Source organism: Elephas maximus, chromosome 4 (assembly GCF_024166365.1).
Source record: "Elephas maximus indicus isolate mEleMax1 chromosome 4, mEleMax1 primary haplotype, whole genome shotgun sequence".
In the NCBI taxonomy this organism is placed as follows: domain Eukaryota; kingdom Metazoa; phylum Chordata; class Mammalia; order Proboscidea; family Elephantidae; genus Elephas; species Elephas maximus.
In genome coordinates, this window is record NC_064822.1 from 103620289 (window position 1) to 103633030 (window position 12742).

General features: G+C 38.5%; 2 protein-coding genes across 2 annotated transcripts; both read left to right on the plus strand.

The window, feature by feature from the left end:
* Window positions 1-1106: 1106 nt before the first annotated feature.
* On the plus strand, window positions 1107-2033 carry LOC126074707 (olfactory receptor 8S1-like). Its single transcript, XM_049881522.1, has one exon. The coding sequence runs from the start codon at window positions 1107-1109 to the stop codon at window positions 2031-2033; it is 927 nt and encodes a 308-aa protein (XP_049737479.1).
* An 8164-nt stretch (window positions 2034-10197) lies between these two features.
* On the plus strand, window positions 10198-11154 carry LOC126076315 (olfactory receptor 8S1-like). Its single transcript, XM_049884870.1, has one exon. It carries the CDS (start codon window positions 10198-10200, stop codon window positions 11152-11154), a length of 957 nt encoding a protein of 318 aa, XP_049740827.1.
* The last annotated feature ends 1588 nt before the right edge of the window (window positions 11155-12742 follow it).

Below are 12742 nucleotides of genomic sequence, written 5' to 3' on the forward strand. Positions count from 1 at the left end.
CTGATCCCTTCTGTTAACAAGTTCAAAGTATGTGAGACAGAGTCTTGCTATGCTTGCTTCTAAGGATTATTCTGGTTGTACTTCTTCCAAGACAGATTAATAAATCTTGCATGAGGATTTATTAATAATGATGATAATAATAATGATAATTTAAATTGAGCAATATTGTATAAGTTTTTAAAATGTGCTTTATTATGTTACCATGTTTAATTCTCATAAAACCCTGACAGTGTGGTATATTATTCCAATTTTAAGAATGTAAACAAAGACGCAAGAGCCTATATCCTTAGTCATTGCACCACGTTGTCTACCCACATTTTGGGCTTCATTATTAAGAAATACCCGTGTTTTACCAGATGCATGAGACCAAATGAGCAGCTCCTCTTGGGAGGCAGGATAAGGCAGAAAAGGACAAGAATTGGTTAAAGGACACAGGAAACCTGGGGTGGAAAGGGTGAGTGTGCTGTCATATTGTGGGGGTTGCAACTAATGTCACAAAACAAGTGGTGTAGAAATTTTTGTGTGAGAAATTAACTTGAGCTGTAAACTTTCACCTAAAGCACAATAACAAATAAATTGCCTATGTAATTGAAACAATAAAATAGTCACTGAGAACTACGTTAGGAACTCTGAGCAAAAGAAAGAAAGAAAATACCCATCTTTTATCAAAAATACCTTGCTATTCTCTATTCTGTTACTTTAACTAGACTGCTACCTCATATAAATGGGCTTCCATTCCCTGACTCCTTTGGGACATCATCCAAACACCTTGGTGTTGAGTCAATGATCCTTTAAAAATTATCTTAGCTACCTTCAATGTGCTGACATTACTGACTTGTTCTTAATCACACTTGGAGCTCCCATAACAGTTAATCACACTTTGATTTTAATTGCTTGTGTTTTGAACTACATTTTTTTTTTTTAAGTACACGCATTATATCTTATCCATCTTTATGTTCCGAGGGACTGCCACAAAATTTAGCCCATATTTTCTAAATGATTGTGATATTAAACAAAAATCAATGTAGTGTGAAAATTGGTTGGAAGATGATAGAAATCTCACTGCCATGTTTTTCTGTCTCATTTTTAGGGATAAAACTCTGTAAATGGCCTCACAGAACCACAGCACCATCACCGAGTTCATCCTCCTTGGGCTGTCTGCTGGCCCCAAGATACAAGCTCTACTCTTTGTGCTCTTCCTGGGAATTTACCTCCTGACCATGATGGGGAACCTGATGATGCTGCTGGTCATCAGGACTGATTCTTGCCTCCACACACCCATGTACTTCTTCCTGAGTCACCTCTCTTTTATTGATCTCTGCTTCTCTTCAGTCACGTTGCCCAAGATGCTGGAGAACCTTCTGTCTCAGAAGAAAACTATCTCAGTAAGGGCCTGCCTGGTTCAAATATTCCTTGTGCTTATCACTGGAGGGACTGAAATCTGTCTTCTCTCAGTGATGGCCTATGACCGCTATGCTGCCATCTGCCACCCTCTGCTCTATGACCAGATGATGAGTAAACAGTGGTGTGTGCAGCTTCTGTGGGGCTCATGGGCCCTGGACTTTCTAATCAATGTCCCTCTGGCAATGATAATGGACTTCTGTGATACCTACATCATCCCACACTACAGCTGTGAGTTGTCCTCTATCTTCCTTCTGTCTTGCTCTGATGTCTCCACCAACTTCCTTGTCATGCTCTGTTCCACCATCCCACATGGACTGATAACTTTCCTTTCAATCTTTTTCTCCTACATTCACATCACCTTCACCATCCTTAGTATCACCTCCACTTCTGCCAGAAACAAGGTGTTCTCCACGTGCTCCTCCTACCTCACTGCCGTGATCTTCTTCTATGGGTCAGGATTTCTCCGCTATTTCATGCCAGCCTCAGGCTCGCCCCTTGAGTTGGTCTTCTCTGTGCAGTACAGTGTGATCACTCCCATGCTAAACCCCCTCATCTACAGCCTGAAGAACAAGGAGGTAAAGGCGGGTGTGAGAAGAACACTGGGAAAGTATTTACCATGTTTTCAGTAGCAGAATAAAGAGAAAGGATGATGGGGAGTTCAGACAGAAATACTTCTGGTGAGACATTAAACGTAACTTCCTGAATGCTCATATCAAATTTGGCAAAATAAATCAGAAACACCTAAGAATCACAGACCTGTTATAGAGTGGATAATCAAGTTCAATCCCACTCAGGTAAAAGAATAGATTAAATATTCATGTCAAACCATAACATTTTGTTATGAGCACGCCAAAACCAAGCCCAGTGCCATCGAGTCCATTTGAACTCATAACGACCCTATAAGACAGAGTAGAACTGCCCCATAGAGTTTCCAAGAAGTGCCTGTTGGATTCGAACTGCCAACCCTTTGGTTAGCAGCTGTAGCACTTAACCATTACACCACCAGGGTTTCCGTTATGAGCATGTTCACCAATAATTCTTTTATATGTGTGTTTTGTGTTGGTACATGTGTGATTGTGTGTGTATTTAAGCATGAACATGTGTGTGTGTGTGTATGCATTAAGGTTGGCTTGGTGTAAATTATCTTGTCCCTTATTTGTAGTTAAATTTGGAAAAGGAGCTAAAAGCTATGCTTTTTCTAAATAAAAAAGTGCCAGTATGTTTTGAGGAGAAAAGTCATAATGAGTTCATAGGGTCACAGGGTAATGAGTTATGGTTAGAGTTACAGGAAGAGAAATGAATGAGTCACCTATTAGAGGAATGAAACCTTCCCAGGTGTTTACTGTTACATGGAGATTAATGTGGGAACTAAGGCCTTTGGAGAAGACCACTCCTACCATAACTGACCTGGTTGTACTCATTTCCCAGTTTTAAGCAGGCCCACAACCTCAGGAAGAAGGACACTCTGAGGAAAACAGGATGAAAAAGAACAGAAAATGCAGAACCTGAGTGCATCTCAAGTAATCAATCCACCAATGACTTTAAGGGTCTTCAGCTGAAGGACTGAAGTTATTTTCAGAACTCTTTCATAGGGCTCAAAGTTGAAATTTCGGATGAAAGTAATGTGTAAGAATGTTTCCAAAAGAGCAGATAGAGATTAGATTCTGGTCAGGTTTACAAAATAGGACACATTTGGTGGCCTCTGCCTTCCCTTTTTGAATCCTTCCCAATCTTTGATGCTCCTGCTCTTATCTGAGTGCCCAGGGATACACTATTTCCTTGTGTGAGTCTTACGTTTCCTTAGGTGCCCAAACCAAAAAAACCAAGCCCTTTGCCATCGAGTCGATTCTGACTCTCAGTTACCCCATAGGACAGAGTAGAACTGCCCCATAGGGTTTCCAAGGCTGTAATCTTTGTGGAAGCTGACTGACACATCTTTTCCCGAGGAGTGGCTTGGTGGGTTCATATCTCTGTCGTTTCAGTTAGCAGCTGAGTGCATAACCACTGCACCACCATGACTCCTTTCTAAGTTGCGTGATTGCTGAATAACAGCTTGCTGAAGCTGAGTTTTCCTAAATGTCCTTTATCCTAATTATACATATATCGATATATTTACCTAGACTCTATTACCAAAGTGTTTCCAAATTTCATACAGGAAAAAAACATTTGAGCCCCTTTAACCTTTTGAGATATTTTTCTCTTCCCTTTTGGAGAATTTAAAAAGTTATTAGTCAATTGATTCAAAAGTATTTCATTTTGAAGTCATAATTTTTATTCTTTCATTTTAGTTTTTTTACTGTGCATTAGGTGAAAGTTTATATAGCATATTAATTTCACACTCTTTAGTGTGTATAAATCGTGTTTTGTGACATCAGTTTCATTCATGACAATGTGTCAGCTTTTTCCAAATTTTGATCCTAGATTCCCAGTTTCCTCTGTCCTGATTTTCTACCCCTTCCTCCCTTCTTGTCTTTGTTTTTGGGCAAATGTTGCCCTTTGGATCTTATATAATTGAATATTCCAAGAGCATGTTCCTTTCCAGTGTTATTGTTTATTTTATGGGTCTGTCCATGGTTTGGCAGAAAGGTAGTCTTCAGGAATAGTTTCAGTTCCAGGCCACAGTCTCAGGGGTTTCTTTAGTCTCTGTCAGACCAGTAAGTCTGATTTTTTTTGTGAATTTGACTTTTTGCTCTATAACTTTTCTCCCACTCTGTCTGGGACCTTCTGTTGTGTTTCCAGTCAGGCAGTCAAGAGTGATAACCAGGGACCATCTACTTCTTCTGGTCTCCAGGTTCATGTAGGTTGTGGTTCATGTGGTCCATTAGTCCTTTGGAATAACTACTCCTTTGAATCTTTGGCTGTCTTCATTCTCCTTTGCTCCAGATGGTAAGACACCAACAGTTGTGTCTTATATGGCCGCTCGTAAGCTTTTAAGATCCCAGATGCAGCTCACCAAAGTAGGATGCAGAACTTTGTCTTTATGAAATACGTTGTACCAATTGACGTAGATGTCCCGAGTCTATGCTCCTTTGCCTTTAAGCCTAGGAACTTCCTCCCACGAGGTCAAAGTCATAACTTTTAAATGCTTACCAGTATGCTATCTTTAATATAATATTCACCAAGTTTATATTTTTAAAAATTGTTGCTCTCTTTTTTGCTACTTTTATTCATATTTGCCTACTTTTTACCCCATTGCAAATTATGGATCATTTTGCACCTGCTCAATGTTCAATTTTGAATAATAAGTTATTGCTCTGTCAACAGTAAGTGTGACAGTATGGCGTGGATACAATACAATGCAGTATGACATTTGTTCTTCCCTTTCAGTTATCTTTTCACTATAGTAGAAGCAAAGGGTTAACTAGGTCATGCTGTAGTCACAAATGTTAGCCAATGTCTTCCAATTTTAAAGAAATTGAATTTAAATTATCAAAAGTTTACATACACAGAAATGGTATGTCAATCTTCCCTGCTTTCTCAAAATCTTGTATTTATGAGTAATTTTCTTGGTGCCTCCTTTATTTAACTTCAGGGAGGGAAGTCATCCATCACAAGGAGGGGAGGAAATTTCATATGTGCTGCAATACCCCACAAAAAAAGGACAACAAGACTCCGTCTTTCCCCTAGAATTTCTTTTATGTACTTTTAAATATGTGTCAGGGTAGTGACTCCAGCAGTAGAGCTATTGTACCACCAGGAAGTAAGCCAAGGGGACAAATGTCTGGCCACAGTTGTTTCCAATTATATTTTAGATGAGGAAATTTAACTTCTTTTTCACTGTGAGCCCATATTATCAATTCCAGCCCAACAGGAAAATTTACATTGGCATATTATTTTCCTTTTTTAAGCAGAATAAATGTCATACAACATGTACAATTTTATATGATGATTTTTTACTTATATTGTCAGTACTTTTTATGTTAATGAATTCTTTGTAAATACCAGCTTTAATGATTTTAATAATCTATTAAGCATATATTCCAAAGTGTACTTAGCAATTTTCCATCTTGATGTATATTTTAATACTTCACTATTAAAATTTATTTCCTCAAATATTTTAGAATACAGTTCAAGGTACCATTTTCAGCTTTTAAAGTAACAATACATAAAACATCTCAGTTCAGAGTTTTTTTTTTGGTATTTATAATTAGTCCAAGAATTGGAATTATTGAATCACTGCATAAAATGTTTGTTAGGCATCTTGACAAATATTCGCACATTATTTTGTAAAGAATTTTGTTTGTCACTTTACTGTGATGCCAGCAGTGTATATAAATCCTCAGCCTCCCCACTGTACCTGTATTAGATACACTGCATTCAAAACACAGACATGCCACTCAAATGTTTGCAACAGATACAAATGCACAATTCGCCAAAGGAGGAACAGAATTGTCCACTAAATATACAAAAAGTATTCACTCTAGTGAATGTAAAATGTAATATAATGTTTGATCAATAAATTTTAAAGAGTAAGTATACCAGTAGTGCTCAGTGTTGGTGAGAATCTGAAGGTATAAGCATATTCATAAGTTTTAGGCAAAAGTGTAAACCGCTTCAACATTTCTGGACGTGATGTGATACTGTGTATCAGGAGCTTTCACAGTTCATATTCTTTACCCTAGAATTACTAGGCTAAAAAACATATTCAGACATTCCATCAAATTTTAGGTTCAACGAGTTTTATCAGAGAGTTATTCATGACAGCAAAGAAATCTACATACTGTACTCTTTAAGTGTTTACCAGTTTAAGTAGTTGGGTTAAGGTAAACACATGCCATTGAGTACTATACTCCATATTTAGAAATAACATTTAGAAAAACATTTAATGTGAGGAAAATCTATGTATTAAAATGCTCGTTTAAAAAGATACAAAACTAAATTCAGAGTTAATCCACTGTTTATCAATATTTAATGTGCATATGAAATACCTAGAATGTGACTGAATGTAAATCCATATTCAGAAAATCTGGCCTGGGTCCTAAGAGCCTGCATTTCTAACAAGGTCCCAGGTGTGTTAATAAGGCTGGTCTGTAGACTGCATTTGAGTATCAAAGGCGTAATCGATTTTGAGAACAAAATTAAGTAGAACATAGTAGACAGATAGATAGAAAGACAGGTAGACAGGTTGAGAAGTTTAAAGGAAAAATACCTAAATACCAGGGTATTCTCTAAATGTGATAAATAAGAAGGCTTTTAATTTTGTTATTCATAGGTTTCTTTTACTTGAGCCTGTACTAGTTTTGTTCTAACACCTTCTTTTCTTGATTTAGTAGATACTCAGTATAGAAACAAAGAGACTTCTCTTGAAAAAGACTAAATAATAGAAATAATACACAATAATGTCTACCTGAAGTTAACTAATATTTATACTTCGTAAATTTTTTCTTATGCAGGTATACACAGACAGACATATATAAAAATATATGCACGTGTATGTACAGGATTCGTATACAACACTCTCAGATTTTGTATATATAAACTCATTACCTTCGAGTCGATTCCGACTCATAGTGACCATGTGGGACAGAGTAGATCTGCCAGGGAGGGCTTCCAAGGAGCGGGGGACAGATTCAAACTGCCGACCTTTTGTTTAGCAATCAAGCTCTTTAACCACTGTGCAACCAGGGCTCCAACAAAGCTGTTCCTGAGATAAATAATTGAAATAAAAATAATTTTGATTTTGCATAGGTTTCCCATAGAGAAACAATGTTTTAGATCCAAGCTGTTCAATGTGGTAGCTGCTAATCATTTGTGGCTGTTGAAAGATGTGGCAGTCCACTTCCAGGAAGATTTGTTGTTGTTGTTATGTGCCATAGATTCACAGCTACTGTATGTACAACAGAACGAAACACTGCCGGGTCCTGCACTGTCCTGACAATCTTTGTTATGCTTGAGTCCATTGTTGCAGCTCCTGTGTCAATCCATCTGGCTGAGGGTCTCCCTCTATTTCCCTGACCCTCTACTTTACCAAGCATAATGTCCTTCTCCACGAACTGGTCCCTCCTGATAACATGTTCAAAGTATGTGAGATGGATTCTCACCTTCCTTGCTTCTAAGGAGCATTCTGGCTCTACTTCTTCCAACACAGATTTATTCACTCTCTGGCAGTCCATGGTATACTCAATATTCTTGGCCAACACCATAATTCAAAGGCATCAGTTCTTCTTTGGTCTTTCTTATTCATTGCACTTAAAGGTTTACAGCCTTGGAAACCCTATGAGGCAGTTCTAATCTATCCTGTAGGGTCAGTATGAGTCAGAATGGACTCAATGACACTGGGTTTTTTATTGTGACTCAATACATGATACACTTAAGTAAATGCTTCTCTAAATAAATCTTAATCACTAAACATGCAAAATTGTTTAGAGCTATTGTGTAATTTGGAATACTTATGGATTCATTACACTAGAAAGATTTGATTGCTTGGTTTAGGGAAATGACTGGTTATTGGATTTCTTTCCGTTAAATTTGTTATTTTTATTTTCTCATTTAATCATAAACTTACATGTATACAGTAAATTAACCTGGATGAAATTGCCTGATAATCACAGAGAGAAAACAAAACACTTACAGCATCAACTGAAAAACATTTATTTCTTACAAGGATAACAGTTAAATACCCATTGCTTTCTCTGTCTCCTATGAACTTTTTTATCAAGAGTTCACATTTGATTGTCCTAGTCATTGCCTCAACCCAGAAGTACCGAAGACCACACTTAAAAGTATTTATAAAATTGCTTCATTCTTGTCTACAGTGTTTGACTTCAGGTTATCACTACAGGGAATAACTAGCATTGCCTCATCCATTCTCTGGGCTACCACTGACACCTATGAGTCAACCCACAAGCTTGCTAAGCACACCCGCTCTAAGGGTTAGCTAGCCCATAGAATCCTATATATGGCAGAGACAAGAAAAGCAGAGGAACAAATGAAGAGATACCAGGGTGATGGTGTTTGAGACCATTTGATAGAAAGAGCTCCCATGTGGCCATTTCACTGCAATAATGAAGAATCCAAGAAAATATTTCATTATCAACAAAATTTTATTACCTCAATCTCAAAGCCAAGTGTAGAAAACACATCCTCTGTAATTTTTATTTTAGTAATTGAATCAAATACAAGACCAAGCAGCCACATCAGGGAGTAGATTGTCTTTTGGAGAAGATGTGCAGGTAGTATGTATTTGAGTTACAGGAAGGGAATAGGAATGTGTTGCTGGCTGAACGGTTGAAAATTAGGGACTCGAATTTCCCCTTGGCTGGGTTTTGGGGTTATAGAGAACAGGGCACCAAAGGAATGGCCAGGACCAGGAAATGGAGTTGGCTACCCCAATAAATCCTACTGGTGACCAAAACGTCTATTTCTTGCATGACAGATCACAGCTGTAACTGATGGCTCTCATTTAGTGTTAAAAAAGGCAGGGCATTTTATAAACCAAACCTGACAGTTTGGGCAAAACCAAAGTCAAGAGACATACAAGAGTCCAGTACTTGAATCCTGAGAAAAGGATCTTAGGATAAGGATCTATGGGTGGATGCAAATATCTGCACAACTGAGATATACAGGACTGAATGTTTTATCCCTCTATTTTAAGAAAGTGTCTTAGAATCTGTAATAAAACTAATAAATAAATAATTTATCAAGAACCTTTTTCTGTTGGGGTAGGAAGAAGTAGCTGCTGGTGATTCCATAATAATTTAGGTGTCCTGGCAAGCTCTCAAAGTTCTAGGTGCAAATTTTCCTGAAATTCTGCTCCTCCTTTCCCTCTTTCCTGCTCAGCCTGGGTGAGTTGTCCAGGTCATAGACCTGGCATGGCACTACAATCCCCTCCTCCTTATTTGCCTAGGGGTCTGACCCTTTACAAGGTGCACATCCAAACCAGGAATTGATTTCAGTGCTGGGGTTAGGGGGGTCCATCTTCTCTTTCTCTTGTCTTCTCTTGAGACTAGCTGCCCTCTACTTCTGAGTGAAATTAGCCTCCGTAACTTCAAGGTATTTACTCCTTCTAAAAAGAAAGCGCCATTGTGATTCCAAATGCCAAATTACCTTTCAAATGGGGAGGGTGGAAAAATACAGCAGTGATTTCAAGTGCTTTATTTTACCCGTTTACCTAAAAAGGAGCAACAGAGGCAAGAACTGCTTTAGCTTTCGTTAGGGAATTATCCTACATTAAGATTTATCAATAATTATGATAATAATAATGATGATTTACACTAAGCAACATTATAGAGGTTTTTAAAATATGCATTATGTATGTTCTCATAAAATCCTAACAGGGTGGTACATTATTTCAATTTGCAGAATGTAAACAAAGACCCAAGAGCCTACATCCTTAGTCATTACACCACATTGTCTACCCACGTTTTAGGCTCCAGTTATTTAAAAAATCCATGTTTTATCAAACGTGGCTTGCTATTTCTCAATTCTGATCCCTTGACTAGACTACTGATCAATAGAAATTCTTTCATTCCCTGACTTCTTTGAGGCATCATCCAAACACCTTGCCTTCGAGTCGATGATCCTTAAAATACTTGCTCAGCTACCTTCAATGTGTGACATTACTTACTTTTCTAAGTCACACTTGGAACTCCCATTACAGTTAATCGCACTTTGATTTAATTGCTTGTTTTTATTTTTGTGTTTTTATCTTATCCATCTTTATGTTCTGAGTGACTGCCACAAAGCCTGGCCCATGTTTTCTGGATGACTGTGATATTAGAAAATTGCTTGGAGGACAAAAGAAATTTCACTGCCATGTTTTTCTGTATCATTTTTAGGGATAAAACACTGTAAATGGCCTCAAGGAACCACAGCACCATCACTGAGTTCATCCTCCTTGGGCTGTCTGCTGACCCCAAGATGCAGGCTCTACTCTTTGTGCTCTTCCTGGGGATTTACCTCCTGACCATGCTGGGGAACCTGATGATGCTGCTGGTCATCAGGACTGATTCTCATCTCCACACACCCATGTACTTCTTCTTGAATCACCTTTCTTTCGTTGATCTCTGCTTTTCTTCAGTCACAGTGCCCAAGATGCTGAAGAACCTCCTGTCTCAGAAGAAAACCATCTCAGTAAAGGGCTGCCTGGCTCAGATATTCTTTGTGCTTATCACTGGAGGGACTGAAATCTGTCTTCTCTCAGTGACGGCCTATGACCATTATGCTGCTATCTGCCACCCTCTGCTCTATGGCCAGGTGATGAGTAAACAGCGGTGTGTGCAACTTGTGTGTGGCTCATGGGCCCTGGGCTTTCTGGACACATTCATCAATGTCCCTCTGGCAATGAAAATGGACTTCTGTGATACCTACATCATCCCACACTACAGCTGTGAGTTGCCCTCTATCTTCCTTCTGTCTTGCTCTGATGTCTCCACCAACTTCCTTGTCATGCTCTGTTCCACCATCCCACATGCACTTACAACTTTCCTTTCAATCTTTTTGTCCTACATTCACATCATCTTCACCATCCTTAGCATTACTTCCACTACCGGCAGAAACAAGGCATTCTCCACGTGCTCCTCCCACCTCACTGCAGTGATCTTCTTCTATGGGTCAGGTTTTCTCCGCTATTTCATGCCAACCTCAGGCTCAGCCCTTGAGTTGATCTTCTCTGTGCAGTATGGTCTGATCACTCCCATGCTGAATCCCCTCATCTACAGCCTGAAGAACAAGGAGGTGAAGGCAGCTGTGAGAAGAACTTTGGGAAAGTATTTACAATGTGTTCAGTGGCAGAATAAAGAGAAAGGGTGATGGGGAGTTCAGATAGAAATACTTGTAACAAGACATTAAAGACAACTTCCTGAATGCTCATATGAAATTTGGCAAACTAAATCAGAAATACCTAAGAAAGAAACACAGACCTATAGAGTGGATCATTGAGTTCAATCCTACTCAGATGCAAAAGAATGGATTAAATAGTCATGTCAAAATTTTGTTATGAGAAAGTTCACCAATAATTGTTTTATATGTGTGTGTTGTGTGCGTGTGTGTGTGTTTGAGTATGCATGTGTGTGTACGTATATGGTGGTTGCCTTGGTGTAAACTATGGCATTATTTGTAGTTAAGTTTGGGAAAGGTGCTGAAAGCTATACTTTTTCTAAATAGAAAAGTACCTGAATCTTTTGAGGAGAAAGGTCATAATGAGTTCACAGGGGCATAGGGTGATGAGTTCTGGTTATAGTTGCAGGAAGAGAAAGTAATGAGTCGCCCTAACAGGAATGAAACCCTCCCAGATGTTTGCTGATACTTGGAGCTTAATCTAGAGAAAATCATTGCTAGCATAGCTGACCTGGTTGTACTCATTTCCCTGTTTTAAGCAGGCCCACAGCCTCAGGAAGAAGGACACTCTTAGGAATACAGGACCAAAAAGAACAGAAGTACCAGGACAATGCAGGACCTGAGAGCATCTCAGGTAATCACTCCACCAGTGACTTTATGGGTCTTCAGCTGAACAGCTGAATTTCTTTTCAGAACTCTTAGATAAGGCTTAAAGGTGGGACTTGGGTTGAAAAGAATGTGTAGGAATATTTTTGAAATAAGTAGATACAGGTTAGATTCTGCGCAGATTTGCCCAATAGGAAATGTTTGGTGGCCTCTGCCTTCCCTTTTTGAATCCTTCCCAATCTTTGATGCTCCTGCTCCTAAGTGCCCAGGGCAACACTATTTTCTTGTAGGAGTCTTCCATTTCCTTATATGCCTAAATGAAAAAACCAAACCCTTTGCCATCAATTCAATTCTGACTCATAGCAACCCTATAAGACAGGACAGAATGGCCCCATACGGTTTCCAAGGCTGTAATCTTTGTAGAAGCTGACTGCCACGTCTTCCTCCTGAGGAGCGGCTGGTGGTTTCAAACCATCAGACTTACAGTTAACAGCCAAGCACTTAACCACTGTACCACGAGCGCTGCTTTCTTAGGGCTCAGTTGTCCAATAACAATTTGCTGAAGCTGAATTTTCCTAAATGTCCTTTATCCTAATTATACATTTCTGTAGTATTACATTTATCTAGACTGTCATGAAAATGTTTCCAAATTTCATACAGGAGAGAAATGTTTGGGACCTTTTTATATTTTGAAATAGATTTCTCTTTCTTTTTGGAGAATTTGGAATATTATTAGTCAATTGATTCAAAAGCATTTCACATTGCTATCATAATTTTTAAATGCTTAGCACTAGACTATCTTTAATATAAGATTTGCAAAGCATATGTGTTTAATAATTATTGCTCCCTTTTCCTACTTGGATTCATATTTGTATACATTTACCACATAAAAATTGTGCATCATTTTAGTTCCTGCTCAGTATTCAATTTTGAATAATTTATTGCTCTGTCTTCA